This window comes from Ambystoma mexicanum, chromosome 1p (assembly GCF_040938575.1).
Source record: "Ambystoma mexicanum isolate Mex_15411 chromosome 1p, UKY_AmexF1_1, whole genome shotgun sequence".
Taxonomy (NCBI): Eukaryota; Metazoa; Chordata; class Amphibia; order Caudata; family Ambystomatidae; genus Ambystoma; species Ambystoma mexicanum.
In genome coordinates, this window is record NC_090921.1 from 82765400 (window position 1) to 82791657 (window position 26258).

Genomic DNA, 26258 nt, shown 5'->3' on the forward strand with positions numbered 1-26258 from the left:
CGGGGGACTGCCTAAATAGTGGATTTGGGTTTTGGATCTCTCTTTCCTGTGGGTGGAAAGTCTAGGTGTTGGGATATTAAGCGTTGGAGAGATGGTAGGCAGTTGGGGTATCAGTCGGTTGTGGGAGGTGAACGACCTGGCCTTGGTTCTTAGTTGGGTAGTGATCAAGCTGTGATTAGTTGCTTTCAGCGGGTAGCCGTATGTTCCTGGACGGTTGGTGAAGACCTGAGTTTCACAAAATGGCAGATGTAAACACTCCTAAATTTGAGGTTCCTGGAATGTGGGAGAAGGGACTAGGCTTCACAGAGTTGCAGATATAGGCACACTTAAATTTGAGACTACTCAACAGTGGGAGAAAGGCCTGGGTCTCACAAAATGAAAGATCTAAAATAAAAAGCAAAGTTTGAGATTCGTAGACTGCGAGGAAAATGCCTAGGCTTCAAAATATGAAGGGCATTTAAGTGCGCTTGGATTCTCACTGGTCTTCCCATATGATGTCGCGGATGTGTTTGATTGGTGCAATTATGGCAAGTTTTTGTTGTTTAGGGTGAGTTGAGCGTTAATAGGACTCTTAGTACCTTAAAGTGATTCATTGTGGTTCATTCAGAATCGGCGAAGGGTAGTGGGAAGACCCTCTCTTCTTCCCAAAAAGTCATGTTGAAATAACGGGGCTGACCACATAAAGAGGGGGTTATTTGGGTTCATAGACTTCCCGTGGTAACAGGAGCCTTGACACGCTGATGATGCTACATATGATAATCCATTCTTGTATGAAATATATGTCACATTACAGTGACATCATAACCATATTTTTCTTAGTGTACTGAGGGACTATGTAATGTAATGCTTCATTTGTATAGCCATTGGTATGGTCGCAACGCGCTGTAGTTTGGATGCACTCTGGGGGGACCAAAGTCCAAGGTATGGGAAATTAGAGGAGGTACATTAAAGCCAATACAAGGATATGAAGGGGTTGGGTGGGGCTGTCTGGGATTAAGAGTGGGCCGTCTAACAGGTTTGGTGCTAGGGCACACCCCCTGCAGGTAAAAATAGAAAGATTAATATGATGCCAGCTGTTGCCGCCTATGAAGCATCTAAGATGCAGAATCTGTGGGAAGATGTAATTTATTAGACAGAGATAAATTGGAAATACGTTCCTGAGGTCCTTTTGTGAGAAAGAGAATATCAAAACGCTGATTTGCAACAATGATTTAATGTTCTGCTTGTATGGAGTACTTCAAAAACTGCACCTTTAATGTAAATGGGATAGGAGTTTAAAACAATCTGAGGTTTCGATGGGCAGGTACACACAAACTGTTGCATTAAGCATTGAAAAGAATATGCATTGCCAACTTTCAAAAATACTACTTGAACGATAATTGTTTTCTTTTTTAACGCAGGCGAGTTGTGATCAAGCACCCGTACATTATCCCGAGTAAAGAAAGTCTTCTTACCGGATTTCAAGACCAAAGATTCTGTGACCTGCTTCCCATTCACATACGTTTCTGCTCCATCCCCTGGCTCCAAAGTCACAATCACTGTATTGGAAACAAATATCAGTTGATGCACAAAAATCAGTCCATAAAGATTCATACCTACTGTCACCATTATTTCACTGGGTATTACTATCATTTAAAAAAAAGAAGTATAGTTCAATCAAAACGACTATAAACCTAACCCAAATGACAATATACCAAGTCCTGCCAGTTAAGAAACTTTAGTTTTTTAACATCAGTTATCTGCAAAATCCACAAGGTGATCACAACTGTGCTCATAACATCCACCACCTGGCATGCTGGTTTCTACCTTGTGCCTTCCCAAACTCTCTCCCTCAAACTGAAGACTATCCTCTCGTGTAAGAGACCTTAAATATATATTTTAATGCATTTTTTAAAGAAATTGTGTAGAGCCATAGAAATATTTTTCTATTTCTTTGGGTCCAGGAAAATTCTTTAAAAATAAATATTTTTGGTTAATAATGTAAGGGCACACTCGTGCAAGGCTGGGCATTTTTCTTAACGACCGTCCTGTTAGAAATATTATTTGCTCAATATAGAACTGGCAACAGGTAAGAGCTTTAAAAAGTTAAACAATAATAAACTAAGTCCTATGGCAGTATTTCTTCTACCATAGGTCCCAATATATTATTTTGAAAGTGTTATTGTTTATTAAAGAGATAGGAAATACCCCCAGAAATAGGACACATTGGCAGAGATAATAAATTTAGCATTTGCAGTTGTATATTGCATTTTACATTTGCAAGAATTTGTGTCGGCCCCATAAAGAACTGATATGGCTTAAATAACATTTAAGCTGAAGGGCTCATCACATGGCTATTGTGTGAGGTGCTAGCCTCTGCTGGCTGATTAAAAACTTGTAGCATTTTACACTGCCAGCTGAGTTACTAAGCTTGGAGGATAGACTGCTAAAGAGGTCATAATATGGTTTTGATCTCTAACATTTGGCACTGCATCATAAATGAGGATAAAACACCACATCAGAGGCCCAGGTATCCACATTCCCTAACAAAGTTCAACAAAGTGGTGCAACGCATAACAAATTGTTTACTACTGAGCCTGAAATGTTGATTCTCACCACTTTGAAAGAGAACACAAACATAGAAGAACTTGCATAGGAGGGCATACACGGCTAGAAAACTGCTGTTTGCAGCAAGAAGGGGATATTGTGCAGTACCAAGAGAAAGCGTTTATCAGCCATGCTCACGAAAACAGGATATCAATTTTCATGAAAAATTATAGTTGCAACAGGCAGAAGGAAGACAGGGAAGCGCAATGGTCTAATATCAGATAGATTAAGCAGACAGATTAAGGATGGAGGAGCGCAAAAGAGTGAGACCGGCAATCAGAAGACGAAGAAGGTTAGGCCTTTTCCTGCTAGGCTAGAGGGTAGGCTGCGAAGAGTGGTAAGACACTCGCTTCATGAATAAATGAGCGTAGCGCTAAGGCTAGCAGAGGAAGAGGTAGTGCTACTACAGAGGAAAAGAGAGGAAAAGAGATGAAGAGCGGGAGGAAGTGAGAAGATAGGTAAGCAATGTAGAAGGAAGTTAGACACATGGGCAGGTACTTGTTAGATTGGACAGTGAGAAGATAGGTAAGCGATGTAGAAGGAAGGTAGACACATGGGCAGGTACTTGTTAGAGTGGACAACTCGGTAATCAGAACGGTTGAGGTGGATATGGAGAACAGGGATGCTGTCACAGGGGCTGAGCAGGGGGATGGGAGACGGCACTCTATGGTAGTGCCAATTATACTTCTGTGCCTATAGAAGAGTCAGAGGATGTAGTAGCCTGAAGAAACTAAGAAGGAGAGGAATGGGTTATTCGAGCAGGGCGTAGTCACCCCAGTTCCCCGCACACCATGGAGCTATAGGACTCTCCACAGTACTCGGAAGGCTATAGCAAATGGTAGGGGGGAGATGGGGGAAACCCCAGAAAAAAAACAGGAGTAACTGAAGTTTCCATTGCTCCAGAAGGGTCTGGGAAGGGCGTATTATGTCCCCTGGTCACACATGGACCGCAGTAACTTGATGAAGACACTCCCTTCGCTCACTGCAGGGGCGGGGAAGTGGATTAGAGAAACACACTGCCGGTGTCATAAGGGCCATAGGGGACATGAAGAGCTTATTTACGGCCCTAGCGGGGGAGCAGTCAGATGAGCTTTGGAAGAGATTTGGGTATCCGGGAGTTCAGTTGAATACAAATATCCATGATGGAGCAGCTTTCAATAATCTAAGGGCTAAGGTATGTGGTACTTGTAGATTATGTATCCTGCTATGCCCGATATCAATTCAATTTTAGCTAAAACAATAGAATTGGGGGATGACCCTGCTGAACACATTCAGGAGATGTGGAGAGCAGAAACGTGAGAAGCATGGGACAAGAATGTGGTGATTTTTTTGAACATGCTGAAGAAGGGACTTCCCAAAGTCCAGCACAATTTAGATTAGGGATAGAGGCCAAGGGTTGGCTGGAGATCCTTTACCTAACCGAGACCTTCGATTGGGCACACACACAGTGCCGGACCACCCTGTTACAGCTTTACTCTTTTGGACTACAAGTCCCAGAATGCACATTCAAGTTTTTTTTCCCACTTTGCCAGTTAAAGGGACTTTTGGGATTTACACAAAGTTCTTGACACAAAAGGTTATCCCACCTTAGCTTCCTCGAGTCACAGGGTCTCCATCTTTTACCCTTAGTGATGAGGTGTTCGTGGGTCCTCAATGGGGATTCACTTGAGGTCAGGTTCCCAGCACCTGCCCCTCAACTACTTGGGTTTCTGGAACTCAACCAGGGAGCAAGCACCTATTTAAACACTACCAGAAAAGTCTAGCTGATGTTTTGGTTCCCTGGGGCACAGCTCCCCTGCCACACTGTAACCCCCTTTGTACTCAGTGTCTTGGCAGTCCGTTCCCACTTCTGGCTTCCCAAAGTTCTCCCAGCTGCTGACTTCTCCTTCTGGTCTTCATGGTTCCTTCAGCATCCCCAGCACGCTCAGATGACCTTTTATACTCTTTGAAAGAGTTTATTGGAGTCAGTTGTGAGTAGGTGTAACTCCATGCCCGACTCTGCCTGATCTCATTATCGGGACAACATGGATACTGCCCACAGTAATCCATTGCCCATTGATTCCTATGGGTAACCCTCATGACTCCAATCTGTCTCTCCTTCGTCCCAGTAGTTGGACTTCTAGAATTGAAGTAAGGATTGTGGGAGTTGTAGGTTTTCCTGGAGATCATGTAAAAACCATGTAGGTTTTTGTCCGGATGAAGGGGGTAAATGTATTGTGATGGGTGAATGGATTTTTTATTGGGTTTTAATTTCCCAGGTCATTTTCTCCTTTCTTATAGAAAGACAGTGGGTTATGATGGGACTGCTGATAATATCCCATGACAACTGAGGGGATGTCGCTTAGGGGTGTATCGGAACGGAAGGAATACTATGTCTCACCCGGAGGCGTGTCCTCTATAGTCCCCAAGGACCCCCTGCCCAGGTGATCCTCCCTCACTCGTCCGCCTCCAGGGTTGGGACCCAAGAGCAATGGCCCTCCCCTGGCCATCCAGGAGTTTTTTCATAAATGGTGTTGATTTTCAGGCTGTCCTGAGTGTGTTTACCAGAAAGGGGGACCAGAATTTGAGTATCGTCTGCATAGTTTGTGAAGGGGATGCCAAGAGAGTCCAGGTGGTCGAATAGTGGTTTAGTGTAAACATTATAGAGGGTGGGGGAGAAGCAGGAGCCTTGTGGGACGCCACAGGAGGTAGGTGTTACCAGCAAAGACTCTGGAGGTTTTGTCTGCGAGGAAGGATGAGACCCATTTGACCACTGCGACAGAGAAGTGAGCTAAGGTAGGCAAAGAGCCTGGTGGTTGACAAGATCAAAGGCGGCCGAGCGGTCAAGGAGCAAAAGGAGGGAGATTCCAGCCAAGCTGTTTCGGTGCCATGTCTTGGGCAGAATCCAGATTGATGGGAGCTGAGAATATGGTTGGACTCCATAAAGCTATGAATTTGGAGATAGGCCACCCTATCAATAGTATTCAGTAGAAAAGGGACTGTTATTATGGGCCGGTAGTGGGTTGGAATGGCAGGGTCTAGTGATGCATTTTTGATGAGGAGGCGGGTGACCCAGGATTGTTTCAATTAAGCAGGTACGTAGCAGGATTCAAAGGAGGAGTTAATGATGTAGGCGACATGATGAAGCAGGGGTACGGCACATTCTTTCACTAGGGAAGAGGGGCAGAGATCGCCTTTACACAGAATGTTCAAGTCTTTTAAGGTCTGCAGTGGAAATAACTTTGAAGTTGAAGGGTTGGATGTGGGCCGGAGGGTCAGGTGACAAGGTGGATGCCCAGGTGACTGGTGTGTGTGGCGTCTTGGTGGTGATTTTAGTTTGTAAGTTGGTGATTTTTCCTGTGAGGGCGTTTTGTACTTCTTTGCACCACTGGGAGTCTTTTATAGTGGTGGAGGGGACGTGACCCAGGGATTCTAATTACCAGAGAATGCCATGTTGCTCACAGGAACCAGAGGCTGCAGTGGCGATCCTGTTCTAGGTAGCAGCTTTGGTGGATTGGATTGCTTGTCTATATATTTGCGAGATGTTAGAGACAGTGCCTTTGTTCTCAGGTGTGGGAACCTTTTGTCAGGCAGCTTCAGCTGCATGTTTTTGGACATAGATTGAATGAAGGTCTTCGGTAAACAAGGAGCTGTTGTGCCTAGAGTTCTTTGCTTTGCATGTTTTGAACAGGGTGTTGATGGCGTTAGAAAGCAGGGTGTTGTAGTGGATGACACAGGCATCTGTGTCCTGGAGGGGGGGCATGGTTGGTCAAGGAGGGGAGTAGCTTGGCGCAGGTGAGGTTGCGCATGCTATGAAGAATTGTTGGAGGTAAGGGTATGTTGACCTCGGGGCACTTGTTGTGGTAGGGTATAGTGAAGGAGATTATGTTGTGGCCCGACCAGGGCCAGGTAGGTTGGAGGCAATGAAACTTCTGCACTGATGTGTGGGTGTCAGGATACGCTGGGTGAAGCCATATACTGCAGAAGAGCTGGCTACGGCAGAGGCGTTATGATCCACGGGGTTGTCAAAACCTATGATGAGTTCCCCCAGTATAGGGAGTTTGGAAGTAGGTTTGAGATTAGAGGATATGAGCTGGGGAAACTCAGTTTTGAAAGTGGTGATGGGACCAGGAGGTGAGTAAGGATAGTGATGGGGGAATTAGGCAAGCAGCACAGTTTGGCAGAGAAGGCTTCACATTGATAGAGGCAGGTGGAATCTGAGGCATAGAGTAGGAGGGAGTCTTTGTAGATAAAGGCCACCCGACAAATTTGTTGGGTCTGTTGTTGCGTAGTATGGCATAGCGGGTGGCAATGGATAAGGCAGGGCCTGATGGTCCAAGATCCAACCTTGTCAATTAAGAAGAACAGAGTGGGTTCTCTCAGGCACAGATGAGGAAGGCAGACAATGCCGCACAGTTCTGTGCATCGATCCTACCTTGACGCCGAGGGACGTGTTCAACATGCAATTGTTCGAAGACACCAAAGACACAGGAGAGATGGTCTTTGAAATTGGGGTGGCTTGCCAGATAGCGATAGACCAAGACCATCATTAGAAATATATTGCCATTTTGGAAGGAGGATTTGGAAAAAGTTCCGGACCATTTGCGGACCAGCAATCCTCATGATGGGGGGCTGCTAAAGAGTGTTGGAGCAGTGAGGATAAAATAGAAATCTGGTGCGATATTACCACGGTTTAGGCAGAACCGCATGTCTAGAGGCGCAGACAAAGGGATTTATGAGACTATTATGGTGGTGTTGAAGCAAGGCATAATGCAACCTTCTGTGTCCCCATGCAATATAGCCATATACCCTGTGAAGAAAGGGTCCAGTTGGAGGATGGTTGAGGATTTTCAACCCCTCAATAATATTTTCGCGGTGGTATTTCCAGTGGTACCAAATCCTGTCACCATTCTTTGTAACATCCTTACCGGGACGAACCACTTCAGAGTGATTGACTTAAACAATTCATTTTTCTCTGTTCCTTTACACCCCGATTCTCAGTACCTCATGGCGTTTACCTATTCTGGTCAGAGATTAGAGCGCATGAGGCTGCCCAAAGGGGACTGTGAATCTCTGAGTGTCTTTAACAGGATGGTTCAAATGGATTTGGGGAATGTAAACATGTTCTGTACCGTAATTCAGTACGTGGACAATCTGTAGCAGCGTCGAGGAGACTCAATAATGCTACTCACCCTGCTCTTGGAGAAGAGGCACAATGTGGAAAAAAGAAAAAGTCCAGTACTGCCAGGTGATATTATTTGTCCCAGACAAAGGTACTGTATCTGGGGCAGGTAAAATCACCACCTGCAAGAAGAAAGGTAATGTCGGAGAGAGCCACCAAAGTTCAGAATACGCCTCAGCCAGTCATGGTGAAATGGATGCAGCAGTCTTTGGAGCTATGTAACTATTGTAGATCGTGGATCTTCGATTACTCTAGTTATGAGAGGCCCTTACTACAGTGACTCAAGGAAGGGCAGAAGGTGAAAGGTATGACAGAGTGGTCTGAGGAAATAGGGATTTGCTTTCTGGAACTCAAGGCTGCGATCAGCAATGCTCTGGTCTTGGCAACCCCGAATTATAAGAAGCCATTCTTTCTATTCTCCCATTCAAATGGCCAGGTGATGACAGCGTCCTGACCCAGCAAAAATCGCAATGCCACACACCTTTAGTGTATTACAATTGATTCCTAGACCCAGTGAGCAAGCTTCAGCTGCAGCGGCTTTTACCATTCAAAAGTCTCCGACCATTACTACGGGTTGCCCGGTGACATTGTACTCGGAGCATGCATCTTTTGCAATTTTAGAGAAATCTAAGTCCACGTTATAGACTCAGGGTAGGAGGTAATTCTGTCAAATGCATCGATTCATCCCATGAGATGTCACCTAGTCAATCCTGCAACATTTATAGCCGAGCCAGTGCAGCCTGGCGATATTGTTCATGATTGTGCCGCCTATGAAGGGGAAGAAGAGAGTGAATGTGAAATAGGACAACATGGAAGGAGGTTGGGGGGGGAGATTACTTTTGCTGATGGGTTTTCGACCCACAGATGCAGCAGTCATAGGTCTTGTGGATGGGGAGTGCCAGGTCAAACTGAAGGTTGCCTTCACATTACCTTTCACAAGCGGCGGAACTAATGGAACTCAGAGGAGCTGGCAATAAGTAAGGGGAAGGCAGTCACTGTTTATTCCGATTCAGCGTACGTCACTTCTACCGTCCTTTCTGGGTGATCGGGATGGCAGAGAAGAGGGAATAGGAGGTCGGATGGGTCCCCTATCCAGCATGCTGTACTATCCCGATTAATTGAAGCGTTAACCTCGCCAGTGGAGATAGGGTTAGTTAAATGCGCTGCCCACACTAATTCAATAGCTCTTGGGGAATTATGCCACAGACAAGGCGGCGAAGGAAGTGTGTATTTACCCTTCACAGATTCCCAGAAAATGGAAACCGTTTCCCAACAGTTACAGTTACCAGCCCTGCACACCGGAGTCCCTGTGTTCCAGAGAATAGCTATGCAAGGGAAAGACCCCAAAGAAGAACAGGAGCTCTGGAAACAGAGCATGTGTTCTCTCACCCACAGTTTTGCTTCAGAGACCGGAGTTGATGGGGTTAGTAGTTATGCCTGTAGAGCTAGTTCTCTTGGCTCTAGAGCAACTACACTGCCAGTCGCATACCTCGATAACAAATTGCAGCAGAGCTCCAGGAGGACTTGTTTATCCCCAATTTACAAGAGCACATAAGTAGATTTGTAGGGAATTGTGTAGTGTGCAAGGAGTTCAATCTTGGAAATACCAGGAGGTTGGTGAGTGGGGTCTTGCCCAGGCTCTCTGGTCCATTCAAGGAGCTCCACATCGATTTTGTGGACATGATCATGAGGTGCAGTAACTTCAGATATTTAAATGTTGTTGCTTGTCCATTCTCATGGTTGGTCCCTGCGTACATCCTGATAAACCAGCAGCAAGATTCTTGGTGAGGGAAATATTTCCAAGATGGGGGATTTTTGAGCTCCTAAAATCTGATAATGGAACCCACTTCTTTAATAACTTGTTCACAGAGATTACTTCATTGTTGGGACTAAAACATAGGTTGTGCTTGGTGTACCACACCACAGGCCAACGGAATTGTGGAGAGCCTCAATGGGATCCTTAAGGCCCGATTAGCCAAACTGTGTGCAGAATTAAATAGATTGTAGTTAGTGTGCCTTCCGCTGGCACTATATTATTTATGAAACCAGCCAGGGAGTGACCACCAGTTGAGCCATCACAAAATCGTGACTGAGACATAGATTCCAAACACCTCTCTGACCTACAAGCATGGGGTCCGATGCACACAAGACTGCAGCAGTCCTAGGAGAGGGGTTTAGGGAGTATCTTAGGGCGTTTATGCAAAGTGTTAAGATTATATCTTCACAGGTTGTGTCCCCTTACTAACAGACAACAGGAGAAAACAGCGAGACTACCAACGATCAGCACAAGACAGATTCCCCCCGGAGACCGCATCTACATTTGCTTTGTGCATTGTTGGAACGACCAGCTTTTCCCTGGCCCACACCAAGTAATCTATGTGACTCCGACTGCCGTGGCGGTAAAGGGCAACAAAAATCGAATTCACATTAGTGATACTCGAAGGGATATCAGCAGGCCTCCACCGGCAAAGGAGCAGGCATAAACGCCCTAAGGATTCACCATACGTTTCAGTGCAAAGTGGGTGCGACTAGAGATCTGGAATTTAAATAATTTTGTCTTGAAAAAAAGAGATGTTTAGACTTGCACATTTTTTGAAAATGAATTTGTATGGTTTATACTGTGTATGTCATGTCTGAAGATGACAACTAGTGTAAATGAACATTTAAATGTGTCGGGTATTTTGAAATTCAATGAGAAAATGTTAAGAGTAAAAAGAAATGTTAACAATGATCTCTTTGATAATAATGATATATGATCTGATATATGATCTGATGTGGCACTTATAACACACCTGTACACAAGTGTTTCTAGGCGCTACAAGACAAGGAGGGGGAAACGAGGACAACAAAACGATCTTACTAGGCTTTGTGTCATACAGATTGTGCAAGGGCGGGGAAGACGGAAGGGGAGAAGTGCCAGTGAGGAGGCGAAGTGCAGTTAACTCACAAGTGCAGCCAGCGGGTGGCTCTTAAGTGCAGAGAGAAGGGACTGTAGGGTTGCAGATACAGACCCGCAAGTGCTGGGGAGCACTGAGGCAGTGCAAGAGCAACTGGACATGCAGGCGCCTGGGCCCGAGTTCAGAGGATAACCAGGTGGCCAGTGCACAGAGCTTTAAGGTGCATCAGCAGGGTGGGGGAAGAGAGAAAGCTGAAGTGAAAAGGAAGTCACTTCCGGAACCGGAGGTGGTTCTGCTCAATTTGGAGAGAGGCAGGGAGGCTGTTCCAGAGGAAGGCCCCAGCCGAGGAAATAGATCTGCCCCCAACTTTCTGCTTGGAGAAGCGTCAGACCCTCAGAGTTGGAGGTGGATGACCAGAGAGCTCGAGACGGAAGATGTTTTGGAAGAGAAAGTCAGAGGCAGAGCGGACCCAGGCCCCCAAAATCCTTGTGGATAATGTAGAGGGTCTTGAACTTGATCCTTGCAGCCAAGGCGAGCCAGTGAAGAGATTTCAGAGCTGAAGAGATTCGATCACTGGGCTTGAGGCAAAGGACAAGTCCTACAGTCCTGTTCTGGATAAGTGGTAAAGTTCGAAGAGTAGAGGCAGGAAGATTTAGAAAGAGGCTGATGCAATAGTCTAGCCTAGAGAGGACCAGAGCTCTGGAGTGAGTTAGCATCTGGGGGAAATTGACAAAAGGAAGCGGATGATGAATTAGATCCCACAATGAATGTACATTGTTTCGCAGCAAGTAACGTATGGTATAGCCATAAAAGAAGGTGGGGAGAGAGATCTCCATAGGGTATTGCTACATCTGCTCTCTCATCCCCCATTCTTCTAGCGTTCCTAGGGTATTTATCCAGAGTGTGGTAGAAGTAGCAGATGCGCTATATGTCTAGTGCACCTTGCCCTGTTCAAGGTCTGGGGCAATTTAAAGGGCAGTCAATTACGGCATCAATCATATCCATTGACGATTGTTCAGTTAACGGACCGTAAAGAGCGCACAAATATTAGGTGTATTCAAAGAGCCTAATTGACTTTGGAAGGAGTTCTTTTCTACAAAAATCGATTGGGGCAAGGGGAGAAGAGCTGGAGGAACAAAATAATTCTCAGACAGTCTAACTACCTTTCAGCAGCATCATCACAGGATTTAGCGCACATCTCTGTTCGATACTAGCGGTTTAGTCACACAAAGACCTTTGTCTCCCTCCTGTCACCTGGTGCCCAAGTCAGCAGTGAAGTTACCATTCGTGGGAGGCCAAAGTCTGTCTGCTCAAGATATCTGCTGTGACATTCTCTCTTCCAGCCAGATGGCCAGCCGTCGGAGACCCGGTTCTCCAGAGCCAAGAACCCCAGATAGTGCATGGCCACTGTCTTGTCCATCAGGATAATCACAGTCTTGCATTTCAGAGAGGGGAGGAAGACAAACAGCACCAGTCTGATAATCCTCAGCGCCAGCAAGTGAATGTTTTCCCCAACCAGTCAGAAATGCTCCTGTGACCATGTGACCACCATCAGCTGGGGGCAAGGTTGACAAAACTACGCGCCTCAGCAAGTTGATGTGCACAGCCCACCACACAAGATCCTGACGCACCTGTGCCAAGACCAGTAAAAGTCTGACATATGGTCCCAAAACTGCAAACATTGGCAACAGAGAAGTGATCTTATGCACAGTCTCACCTCTGGCACCACTAGGATTCAGGAGGCCATGAGGTCCAAAAGGTGAAGGAAGGCTGAGGCCGGGATATGCTCTGGGGATTGGAGGACATGGACAATCAGAGATGTTTGCCACTCAGTCCTTGGGGGGTGGGAGAAGCGAGGGATGTGGAGGCTGGGCAAATGTCCAAGACAGCTCTACGAAAATCTGAAAGACTGGGATGGTGAAACCTTAGACGTTTTGAAGTTTCTGGGAATAGCCCAACCTGTGCAATAGGGAGCATGTGCAGAGTCGATGCTCCGACACCAGATCTGGGTAACAAGTTCGAGCGAGCCAATCATTCAGGAAGGGAAAGGCATGAAGGCCTTCCCCTCCTAAGGCAATCCACCACCACAGCTAGCAGCTTGGTGCATACTGCGGAAACCAAAGAAATACCAAAAGTCAGGACTCTGAACGGATAGGGACATTGGCCACAACGAACCTTAGGCACTTTCCTGTGAATTGGCACGTGGAAGTAGGTATCCGGAAGGTCCAGCGACACCATCCAGTCCTGCAGATAGAGGACTTGCAGGATCTGAGCTAGTGTAATCATTTTGAACTTGTCATTTCTCAGGAACAAATAGGTGGAGTACCACCCCTTGCCTCATTCAGAGTGCGGTACCAGTTCTATCGCACTCTTTCACAGAATCGGACAGACGACCTCCAAGAGGATGGGAATCAGGAGTCAAGGTGTTGGTGTAAGGGCTGTGGTCCTGAAGAAGCTGCATGAAAGGGAGACAGTAACCCGGTTGTTTGACCTGCAATACCTTGATAGCTGAGGGTACGAGAAGAAGCCTGTATCTAGGTAGCCAACTCCTTATGACTGATCACCTGGGCACTTGGTAGCAAAGAACTGGACTTTATGCACAGGCCAGGCGATACCGCAATTGCGCTGTACTTTTGTTAATCTTGGAGGAACCCAGGTTTGGTTGTTGTCAGGACCCTGTGCTTTATCCAATAAAAGACTTAAAGCACAGCTTTTTTGTCTAGTCGTTTGCATCTCCCCCATAGACTCTGGGGCCAGTTTCACAGGAGCCTGCTATAGTGGCCATGGAGGGATTTTGCATTACAGACATGGATGGACAGAAATCGCAGCTGACAAGCATATTTCTTCTCTCCCCAAACGCTATCAAAGCTTCTGCCACTTCAATGATTCATGGTACTTAAGGAACACATGCCCTGCCAGTTGAGGGTTGATGTAACATCTTTAATATGACTGATGCCTTTTCAGTGATGACATACATTGGTATATTCCGCTTATTCAGTGCCTGAATCAGGACATTATTAAATACCATAAAAACATTGAACTCCTGCTTAAACCCAACTCAAATGTTACTGCCGAGATTCACATCATGAACTACTTGTCATGCTGAAAAGATCTGCAGAAGATTGGTAACTAGCCACCAGGGAAACAATTAAGGAGCTGATGAGCAGGTATTTGTGTATGGATGGGTTTGTATCTGTAAGTGGGTGCCTGAATGACAGTGTATATGGTTTTGGTATGCGTGTTTATGTGAGAGCGTATAAATGCTGTATGGGTGTGAGCGTGAATGTGTCCACGTGAATGAAGAATGAATGCGATGCACGTGTGTGAATAAAAGTCAATGAAGAATGAATGATGAATATGAATGCAGATGCGCGTGTTTGAATGTGAGCTGGTGGGCTTGAGGAGGGGACAGAAGCCAGAAGGACTTTTTTTCATTGGCGAGGTGAATATTTGTCCAAACTTGATGTGCCTAGTTTGGACAAATATTCACGGTGGCACAGCATTGTTTTACTGGGCAACAAAGGGGAAGGAAGCATATTGAAAGTTCTTACGTGTCCTGGTCTACATTGGTGGGTCCAGCCTGGACATGTTACTTTACTGTGGCATGGCATTTTCAACTGAGCAACAAAGGTAAATGCAGCATAATGAGAGTTCCTTATGTGCTACTGGAACTCTTGTTATGCTGTCTTTAGCATTGGTGGGTCCAGTAGGGACATAGGACCTCGTTACGAGTTGGGCGGTATGCTGGCAGTAAATCCACCAGAATACCACCCAAAAGAATTTTTGTTTCTGCCAGATTACAGGTGGTGGTGGCGGTGCAATTCCCCATTTAAATTGTGTCCACTGTACTCAATGGGGCTTTTCTGGTGGAATTACCGCGGCAAAATTTCCGCTGCAGTAATTCTGCGATTCTACCAATTTCTGGGCAGTGAGTTGGAAGATTTACCTCCAGGATTTTCCTGTAGGCAAATCCTCCACTCTAGGCCCAAACTCGTAATTTGGAGAAAACAGTTACCGCCAACTTTACCACCAAACTCGTATCGTAAGAAGGCTGATATTGTTCTACTGTGGCATAGAATTTCTATTTACTGGGCAACAAGAGTGTTTCTATCCAGTAATGGCCCTCACTGGTGGGTCCAGTCTGCACATGCTGACTGCGGCAGGACATTTTTGTAACTGGACATCAAGGGTGCAAGCAGCCTGATGAGTGTTCTTACATGGTACTGGCGCACATTGGTGGGTCCAGTCTAGACAAATCTTTGGCCTTTTGATTTGAAATATGGTTTTATAATGCATTTGTACTTGATGGTTTTAAAGGCGAATAAAATTCAATGAATATGAACACAGTATTGGCCCACATTGGTGTGTCCAGTCTAGACAGGTTTCTTTACTGTGGCATGTAATTTTTAACTGGGCATCAAGGGTGAAGACAGCATGAGTTCCTACATGGTACTGTCTCACATTGGTGTGTCCAGTCTGGACATATTTCCTTACTGTTTCATTGCATTTGTTACTGTTAAAGCCAGCATGAGTTTGCTCTTATATGCTAATGCTGCCATATATTGGTGCAGCCTTCAAGGACATTTATAGGTACAGACAACATGAAAATGTGTTTTAAACTTGCAAATAGTGTGTGCAAAGGCATGAAAATGAGTTAGAACATGCTCCTGTTCAATGCTGATTGTCGATGACTTGCACCTATTAGATTTTGTTATGCGTTACCCCGACCACCCATTGTGGATTCTTTGGAACTCTCATCACCATAATCCTCCAAGGGCAATACCTATTCATATTCTTGTCTTTACTTTCCTTTTGCAATACTTTGGTACTTCCCTATTTCATTTCACAAACTACATCTCCCACAATGCACCTTTAAGCAGTTTTCATGACCTAACTATTCCTGTTCAACAGTCTTAAAACAACAATCCCCAGAAACTCCAGAGAACTGTGCTCTTTCACTTTCCCAGGCCCAGAGAGGGAGAAGGCAGATTACCTTCAGGTGTGGTGCTCCAGGTGTTGCTAACTCACATGCTTCCGCACAGGCAAGGTCTCTGTATTTAAGCAGCTGCTTGCAGAAAAAGGTCTCTTGCATTGAGTTTGCTACCAGCCCCTCATGCTTTAATTTACTGATTTCTGTTTCCAGAACCTGCTCCTATTCCAGTGCCCTGTGCTCCCTGCCCCGCAGCCCTGCTACTCTGCCCTGCACCGCTGTACTTCCTGGCCCAATCTCCTGTTTGCAGTACTCTGTTTCCCTACTACAGTCCCTTGCTCTCTGCCATTGTTAGGCAGAATCCTGTGCAGTGCCCTTAGGGACCACTACACACAATTAAGACTATAGGTGGCAATACAAGTTTTACCTTTGGTACAAGCCTGTACTACTATGTTAAAGTGGTAGCAGTAGCGGAGCAGCCAGGCTTATCTCAAGAGTATATGAGCAGTAGCAGAGATTACACAAAGGGACCACAATTACCTGTGACTCAAGCAAACACCGACTCAAGGTTTTAGGTAAAAAATATAAGTACATTTATTTTTAAACCATTTGTTATAAACACAACACTTCTATTAATTCATAAACCACATGTAAAATACACTACAACTAACCAATTCACTTTGTACGGTATACTTCAAGGTAAGTACCCTGTGTTTTAGAGGACCAGTGTTATGAAACAAAAGACGTTACCGTGAATACACTTGCGATCACTTTTTGACGGTAATGACTGTTTGGTCTTACTAAAGAAACGCGTATCCGCGGCAAGAAATGTTACCGGGGGAAAAAACACACTTAGCACCTGAGATACCCAGAGAGAGTTGGGGGCAAAAATCATCGGCAATACTTTTGTCAAGGCAGACAAGATCGGAGAACACTTAGAAATTAAAAAGTCAATAGGCCGGAGCCAGTGTCAAGTGGAATCGGGTTCCTGTTGTCGAGGATCACACAGTCAGATAGTTCACGATTCAGCGTAGCCAGGAGTACTTAGATATTGTCAACAGAGGAAGCAAAAGTTATAAGAAGGAGGGAAGACAAGGGCAAGCCTTGGAGGCGAAGAAAAGGGATTCCACCAAATTCCTCGACCAGAACACAGTACCTTATTCAAGGAGGAAGCTGGTGCCACGGCAGTTGTTCCTGGTAGTTTCCTGAAGACCCTTGGTTCCTGGAGCTTCGATCCAAAGGAGGACGTCTGGAGGGGTCTGCACCACACAGGGATGAAGCCGGCAGCAGCGACGGTGAATAAAAGGTGTGCTCCTTAAAAACAGGAGGCTCTTCAGATGGCTATCCGGACCACTACAGCAGTGTGCAGAGATTTCGACCACAAAGAGGTTCCTCTGGCTGTAGAAGATGAGCTGGTTATCCCCACCAAGCTCAAGGGAAGACGACTCCGGACTGGATCTTCTCTGGTCTTCAAAGGGTAGATAGCTCAGGACTGCAGCAGGGCTTCACTGTGACGGGATAGTTGCAGCAGCCAACTTCTTCTCCGCTTCTCTTCGGTTCCTTGTAGTTTCAATGGCAAAACCAAGAGACTAGCCTTTTATGCGAAAATCCCCCGTTCACACAGCCTGGCTGTCAATCACGCAGCAGGGGGGATGTCCGGCCCGGACATCCACCTCTGCTAATCATGGCAAAGTGTGACTTGGGTTTCCTAGGATACCCTGTGCAGGGGGTGACTACACCCCTCCCTCACATTCAGCCTACCTAGACACCCAGGCGCCTAGAGGAGGGCTTCTTGGCAGAAGCCCGCCAAAAGACAGTGAACAAAGAAGCCAAACCTGTTTTGCTGCGCAATGAAAAACACAAGAAGGACTTTAACCACATTTATATAGTATAATCGCGGTAGAAAAGTTAGGGTAGATACCACTGCCACCAGCCAAGTCTAAATGTTAAAAGGGCAAAATAATGCTCTAGGAGGTACAGATAAAAAGGGCTAAGGATTAACCCTTTCCAGTATTCCAAGTAAGATGGGGTGTACTGGATCTGTGGTTAAATGACTAAATAAAGTTAATGGCAACTTTACCCTTTTCTGGGGGACAGTAGTCAGCCTCAGAAATGGAGTCGGTGGGAAGTCTAAAAGACAACCCTGTGTCAATGCACTGAAGGTGCTGTGCAACACACAAAAGAAGGGGGCTACTGAAGTGGTGTACTCCAGAGTCCACAATCACAAAAACAGATGAAATACAGATGGCAAAACACAGGTAAGAGTGGGAAAAAGGGGTACACTCTTACCAAGTGGAAAAAATAAACTCCAGAGATCCAGGAAAGCTGCTGGGGGACTCACTAGGTAAGGGAAATTAGCCATTGAATGAGAATTCTCCCTAACAACCATCAATTCTCTTGTTCCCTGCCTGCAGTTCCTTATTCTGTGCCCATAGTCTGTGTAACCTGGTTTTACCATTCTTGAACCTAGTCCCGTGTTTCCTTATTATCTGTCTGCTGTCCTGCCCTCGTTATTCCAGTTTAGAGTTAGTTTCCCTGTGCTCCTTGTCACCAGACTGCAGTTCAGTCCTTGTTATCGTAGTGCAGAGTTTCAATCCAGAGTTTGCTTGTTCCTGGTTTATAATTCGGTCCACAGTCCCTTGATTCCGTTCCTTAATCTCCAGTCTGCAATTTCAGTCTCCTGTAACCTTGTGCTTTAGATTGTCTTCTTGCTTATGCTCCTTTCTCCGTTCTCGGTCTCGAACCTTGCACACTTTGACTTCCTGTTATTTCCCTGGATATTTCTACTACAATGCTTGTTCTCACTTGTGCTTGTGTCATGCCTTTGTACAGGGTTTGGCTGCTAGAATTCCCAGGAGTCAATCTCTGTCTTTCCTTTCGACACGTTTCAATATTGTACCTTGTGCTAACAGTGTGCTGGTTCCAGTTCCTGCTGGACCCGTTTAGGTTTTGGTCTAGTGAGTATGGTTTCCTTGTTCTTGCCTTAAGGTCCAGACACAGACACCAAACTCCTCCTGCGCCTTTCCATGAGCATTCACAGTAGGGGCCCTGTAATAGAAACCAGCTCAGAAGACTAGAGTTTCCCCTGACCCTTTGGGCAAATGTTCCACCATTCTGCATACACCGCAAGTGGAAACCTAACGTGCTTGTCTTATTTGTACTCCCTGCCCCTTTCTGTTCAATGTCTTTGTTGCCGGTCTGCACTTATTGCCCGACTCCTTACAGTCCTGTTGCTTGTAGACTTTTCTCCCCTCTACTTCGTGGGTATGTACCTGCCCTCCGGCCCATAACATTTTTTATCCTATTTTTCACAGAAAGTGTGTTGAAAATACATGATTTTAACCCAATATTTAAAATAATGTGTCAGGGGGATTCCACCCCTACCCCCAAACACCCTTGCTTGGTCCGTCTACCCTTGCTTCACTTGGTTGCTCCTCATGTTCAGGGGAAACAAAGTTGCTTCAATTAAAAAATTACCCAGTTGCCACTGGTCTCGGGGCAAGAGTAGTCCTTCTCTGGCTTTCAAACACAGGGAAGGATGGCACACATCTGCAGCAGTCCTTCTGCATGGTGAGCCCTGAGCGCCGGCGTGGCTGGCAGAGAGGCAGGTCTTGTGCCAGCAGCAAGTCACCCCAGAGTGTCCTCACATGGTTAGCGAGCAGTGCTTGCCTCTGCCTTGGACTACCTGTCCACTCACAACTGGATGCTCTCCCCAACAGGGTCCAAAATAAAATCTTCAAGTTTTGAAGTCCAAAGATGATTCTGAGAAGGAGTAGGAGACCCCTTCTTTTAAAGGCAAAACTCTACAGACGACTGAACTAAAGGAAAACTGTTTAAGGGATCCATCCCCGTCTTTGGAGCAAGTAGACTTCCCCGTTGACATAACACCCAAAGTGCTTTGTTATAGGAAGTGGAGGGGACAGAAGGAAGAGGGATACACAGAACACAAGATGGTGGACGCCTCCTCCAGCTGGTGCGAGATCCCTCTGTCTACACTAACCCTGCTCCCTTCCTTTGTCAATACTAACAAATTCCCTCTCGTTATGCAGCACCCGCTTCTTGGGATGGGTATAATCTTCGATTCCCGCTTCTCAGGCCACCTCTTGCTTGGTGGCTGGATCAAAGAAGATGGGTGTTAACTGACCCCACAAAGGCTCAAAAAGGAGAGGCATAGCCTTCAGTCTCCTGGCTGTCACTTGGCAGGGCAGGGCTGTCGGACCAGAATACACAACCATTCCATAGCTCAGCTGGTCTCACAGTGCGGATATCAAATTGATGCGGCTATAATAAGTTTGAGAGAGGTTAGCCACCATACCCCAACTCAGGTCTGGCATTATATATTTAGAGTTTACAGCTGCCAGCAGGGCAGTAACGCTCATAATTATGTGATTTGGCAACAGGGTGCATAAATGCAGAACTGTGCTGCAGAGAATTGGCTGCCAATGCAGCTGTCAAGAGGGAACCTTTAACCCCTGAACCTGCTCTGTGCCATTGGAGAGTAGGTGCTGCAGATCAGGGTACTGATTCAGCAAGACACAGATGTACGCTATGCTTTTGGCATGGAGCCTATGAAAGAGATATGATTATCAGACTTCCCTTTCTGAGATGGAATTACCCGCATCATTTCATTAACCAATAAAGAAAAAACTTCCAAACCCCTTGCCAGATTGCAATTCCTCAGAGAAACAGACATAGACACAGAAAGCCTCAACAATGGGGAACACATCACACTTGATGCTGGAAGGGACCGAGATGGTGAGTGGAGGGTCATCAGCACAGACATTAAGTGATGTCTCTTTTTTTGACTCTTGGAACCCGAGGACTCCTATCAAGGATTCTCAGTAAGTCAATTGCCGTCTGCAGCCTATTTGCTAGTCTTATAATTCTGGGCCTTATTACGAGGGTGGCCGCGCAATGAACGGGACCGGCACCATTCATTCCGGGCCGCCACATTACGATGTCTGCAGCAGGTCCCGCTCTGGACGCCTGGCCAGACCAGACGTGCAGAGCAGGACCCGCTAGCAAACCAGGATGCTAACGGGCCCGTCATTAACGGGCCCGTCATTAGCATCCTCCTCATTCCCATTGAGCCCTCTGGGGGCTCAAGTGGGAATGGGGATGTACCGGGTCGGGGTCCCGCGAAAGCGAATTACCGGGCCTACCAAGGTCGGAATGGCCCGATAAGTCCCCTTTTGCGGGACCCGGACCCGGTACCCGGTTTGGGGGTAGCCATGCTGCTAAAAACGACATGGCTATCTCCAAACTCGTAATGAGGGCCAATGTGTCCCGAAAATCACAGACTCCTTTAAAAGCTGCAAAATAGTGGCCTTTATTCACAAAGCTTGGTGGACAAATATGGGCGGAGTGAAGCAGAGCGTTTGGTGTGGCTGGGATTATCCTCTACTGCTAAAGAACCTGCTGCCATACGAGTCGTTGAGTCTTTCTTTGCTGCTAATTCCTGACATTCCTGCTTACTCTCGCCTTCAAAGCCATCTGGAAGAGCGAAGCGTAGCGGAGTGAAGTAGAGTGTCTGGTGTGCCTGGGATTATCCTCTACTGCTAACGAACCGGCTGCCTGCTGCCATACAACTTGTTGAGTCTTTCTTTGCTGCTAATGCCCGACACTCCTCCTGCTTACTCTCGTCTTCAAAGCCATCTGGAATAGCGAAGTGAAGTATAGTGTCTGGTGGACCGGCGTCTGGGGGCCCCATGGACGAAAGCTGGACTCTAAGAAGCACTATGAGCCGGAAAGAAGGAGACGTCGCCTTGACTACCCCAGCAGGAAGACCAGGACTAACGGCATCCCTGCTCCGCCAAGTGGAGTCGTCGGATAAGGCTGCCTGTAAACTAGTAACTCCAATCTCAGAGATATGTCCCCCGCATGCTACGGCATTGCATGACCATGTACCAAGATAATAAACTGTTACGAGTGCCAAATTGTGAGTCGTTATTAACTGCAGACGCATTAGTTCCCGACTCACTAGAGGATTTAACTGCGAGGAGGAGGGACGATAGGGTGTGTGAGATCCTTACCCCTGAAGTGACCCAATTGGAGGTTACTCCCCGTGGGCGGTGCAGTGAATTTCTAACTTTGCTGGACAGTCAGAATGCAACATACGTGCACGCGCGACTGTCGGGAGGCCGAGTGACCAAGTACAGTCACGTCTAGTGTGGCTAGAAGAACTCCCAGTTTCCCAATCGAGAAACGAGTTGGAAGAATGGGGTGGGAGTACGGACTCAGCTGCAGTTAACATTATAAGCACTTCTGTTACTTAACACTTGCAAGCGACTCTCCCCGGTCAGGCTGCTGTTCAATCAACAATTGCGCAAGTACATCAGGAGCATCCTGGAAAAGATGCCATACTACCTTTGTCTCCTGCTGATTTAAGCATGTTGCAAAAGACTGCTCAGCACCCCCCCACCCCCGGAAGCACTGTCCGCAAATCAATCAAACTTGCCTCCGACAGACCCAGTTTTGGTAAAGGACATATTGGCTACTGATAACAGGCTTATCGACTTGAGGGATTGCATCATTGCTAACACTGAAACACCTGCATTGTGGACTAATAAGGGGAGGGGGGGTGGAGGGGACGGGAGATTTAATTACCAAAGAAATCTCGCTGCAATCAAAACTGGGAAAGCAATTTGCATGTTTTGGGTCTATAAGACAGTCTGACGCCTTGAACCCTGCAGAGGTCACGACAAAAACGGTGCATAAACCACCAGCATACCACGAAATTCCTACAAGAGGCCGTCTTCCCTGCTCTACAGCTTCGTCATTTTTCATAACAAAGCAACCTTTTCACCCAAACTACATATCCAGCTGGGGGATCTATCCGACATTGAACTGATGGAGGGAGCGGAAGCTTGCAGTAAGCATTTAAAAGATCATCTGAGCAACCATAACGACAACGCTCTGACTTGCAAATCTGTAACCCCGTACAATTTTGCTCCTTGCGCAAAGTGAACACATCCCCAAGGTTCCCTCGACAAATTGGGAGAGGCATCCTGCTGCAAAGCAAACAACTTATATCTACTGAAGAGCAGCTGGCAACCAAGGATTCAAGCCACTGCACAAAAGTTGGGGCGGAGGACCGGACTCCGCAATCTAAGGGTCCTACTGAGCATCAAACGGGCCTTGACGTTTCAGAAACTGTGATCTCCACTCCGACTTTAGATAAAGACGGCATATCCACCTCAAGCAAGGCACTGAACGCACCTGGGGGGGTGGTCGCTTTAAGTATTTTGACATCCCGGTGATAGACGCTGCAGGATCCCTTGCCTCTGTGGAGCTAGATATTTCCAACTCAAGTCAAGTCACAGGAGCCAACAGTTCCAATGCATTGCTACAAGACCCCATCTGCCCATCTACCAAGAGAAACTCAGATGTTTCTGGTGTAAGGCATCAGCAAAAGACTGAATGTGCCATCAAAAAGAAGAGCCAGATCTTTTAACAATGACGTCAACTATGACCATCGCCCTTGCGCCGTTCATGAAACATTATGAACACTTAAATGACTCATTAAAGGACCACACAACACTACTTGCGATGATGCATACCAAACTTGTCTTTTTGGAGGGCTTTGTTACAGCTAAAGTACACCATGCTGAACAACACCCCCCCCCCCCGTCTAGTGAAGTGCTGAAGGGAAAGTACCCGAAAGAGTTGATTAGGGGGGAATCCACTTTGAAATTCACACAGACATTAAATGCTTCGCAGTTGGTAGACTTAACAGGGGATCAAACTTTTTAAGTGCACGAACGTTGCAAATCTCCAGCAAGGGTAGTGTCATTAGTGCCTGTGGATAAAAGAAGTGAACCCTGTATATGCAGAGGAGAGGAGGCGGAAGAAATCCAGGCCATGGAGATGGATTGCAATGTTCCATCAAATCCGGCCTGTGAAATGTTTAGTCAGAAAAAGGGGAACTTGAACGGAGGACGGTGTCATGGTCTCTGCTTCCAAAAGGTCAGGGTTTTCCCAACTCCCTTGGAAGCAGATCCATAACCCAGGTTCCGAGTGCCAACCAGTCCCAATTGGGACCTTTTGGACCCAGTCCTGGCGCCAGTGGCACCAGGCTCATAAATATGCCCAGTCCCAGCGCTGGAAGCGCCGGGCTCATAATGCTTGGGTGGACTTACCTGCAGCAGACCATGCTGCTTACTTGCCTGCCAGTTGAGCCTTTGATCCTCTTCTGTTTGGAACTACTTTTCCTGTTGGGTGGGGCAGGAGCCACTCCCTAGATTCAGAACACTGGAACTCTTCTGGAAAGCAGGAACTCTTTTCTTACCTAGGCGTGGCTGTGGAAGGAGACACCTAAGCACTACAGGAGGCTATTTAAACCACACCCGATGGATGAATCTTGCTTTGCGTTATTCTGCATCCTCTGCAGCAGAACGCTCATCGTGTCTTCTGCATCTGATCCTGGGCCTAAGGAAAAAGGCTTACCATCCTGAATCCAGTCTTCAGCAACACCTATAAAGACAAGAAGAACAAGTTACTTTCTTACCTGGTAACGTTCTTTCGATGGGATGGTCCGACGATGTATTCCATATCTATGACATGTAATCAGCACAGCTGTGGTGATTACATGTCATAGATATGGAATACGTCGGAGGACCCAATCCCCTCGAAAGAACAGGTTAGCATTACGGTCTTCAGTGACAGCTCTTCACTTACCTGGTCCATCGGCTGTCACCAACGCCTCGCGCTGCATTCCGGCATCTGAAAGACAAAGGCTTACCTACTCTTCGTGCGCTCCGGAGGCCTTCGGCGCTGCATCCCGCATCTGAAAGACAAAACAAGGTGCGTTTAAAGACATTGGGGAACTTTAATACTCACGTGCCATTACTCCTTTCCACATCTAACCCAGTGGGTATTCCGGCACCCTGCAGCCGCTCCGAACTTGTACCTGCAAAATAAAAAGACAGTTAGAGCGCATCGTGAAGCAGGCAACAAGCGCTTACTTACGTGCTTCCAGGCGCTTCTATTCATCACACGGGCTCCATCTTCAACTCACTTCAGCCCGTCATCCGCCATCGCCGGAACCCTGCAAAACAAGAGACATCATTACTAAAGACTTTAAAGACATTAGAATTACTCGAAACTTACCGTTCCTGCAGTAAACGACGGACAGCAGTCCTCTGAAGTCAAGAGGCCTGCTCCCCTTATCCAGTGAAGAAACTGGTTACAGCACCCTGCCCCGAGGCAGATGGAGAGCACAGCGTTCACTTACCTAAGGTGAGAGCGTTAACCTTTGGGGTTCTACAGGAGAAGAGAAAGGGAAGAAGAGAGAGACATTCAATAACCCAGTTCCTTAATCCCATATTTTCTATCTGCAGACATCTTACCCTTCGAGTCAGACATACAGTGCACAGAGGTCCAGCCCAAAGAGCCAGCCGTGTGTTACACATCACCTTTGAAGATACGGTATACGCCCAGTCAAGACCGGCGCCTCTACGGGAATCAGGTGAGCGTTACAGACGGGAGCAGAAGGCCAAACTGAGAGGACCCGACCCCAACTTAAGAACATCGACGCTGTCCCCCAGTAAAAACCTATATAAAGTTTCTTTATAATCAAAGTTACTAAGAACAATTAATGACATTTGATAATTACAATACAGACACAACACACAGTGGTAGCAGTATAAGCAATCATTTGAGGGCTTTCTTGCCCTCACAGGGATCACATTGCCGCCTTGTGTTTGCAATCAACACATGTATTCACTCCAAGATGGCCCCCCTCTTGACCACAGGGGCCTATAGAACTATACTGGCAGTCCTTCTTTGAGGTTTATAACCTCAGACTATCAGGTTAGTCCACTTTCTATTTCAACACCACTGGGCTCTGATAGAAGTGTGCAGGCAGTCCCTCCTTGAGGTACATGTTATTGAAGCCGTGCCCTGCAGCAGTAGTTTTTCACCGCGTGAACTGACACATAAGGTAAGCTTCTTTTGATTTTATGACACACACGGCTACCCGACAAATAACTAGAGGGCTGACCGTCTCCTTTGGCTCTTTATGCCCCCATGCAGGACTTGATTCCCTGGTCTGGTTGACAATGCGAGCTGACACTTAAAAATAACGAAAATAGGAGAAAAAAAGCAAGATAGCGTTTGGGACATTCTTTGTCAAGTAAGTGCTGAGTGTATGTAACCTCCACACTTTTTAAATTAAACCAGCACAGAACCGATATATTCCTTATCCTTTATAGATTCCATGATGCATTATGGGACATGTAGTGCCCAAATGATTACATAACCTATGCTCAGGATCAACACGCCGTGCGAGAACTTAGAATTGACTGGAGGTCCACGCCAAACGGTAAATATTTAACTTTGACATACCTTATTGTGATTAGTATCCCTTGAAAATCGTATTATTGATTGACTAAAAACATGTATTGATCTACAGCTGTTACTATGTGGACGGACTTGTCGGCCGCCATTATAAGATTGACGAGTGCAATCGCCTCACCCATCACACCAAAAGAAATCACCATAAGGTTAGCGAATTGGCTACTTCTCTGTATTACACTCACACCACGAATACAAAGGTTTTTACTGGTATCGAGTAAATCTTATATTTGCTTCAATTTTTTATTCACTGTATAGGTGACTACACTGCTACATATGCGTCATGGTGACAGTGTAACCGCCCTCTTAACTCACTGCGTCCTGAAGACGG

General features: G+C 46.4%; 1 protein-coding gene across 2 annotated transcripts in view; it reads right to left on the reverse strand.

Annotated features, from left to right (window-relative positions):
* Positions 1 to 26258, reverse strand: part of KIF1C (kinesin family member 1C) — a 1865342-nt gene that overhangs the window by 248576 nt on the left and 1590508 nt on the right. For both annotated transcript variants that reach the window (XM_069643618.1, XM_069643608.1), the window contains exon 19: positions 1455 to 1538. In XM_069643618.1, coding sequence (XP_069499719.1) covers positions 1455 to 1538 — 84 coding nt within the window. The remainder of the gene's footprint in view (positions 1 to 1454; positions 1539 to 26258) is intronic.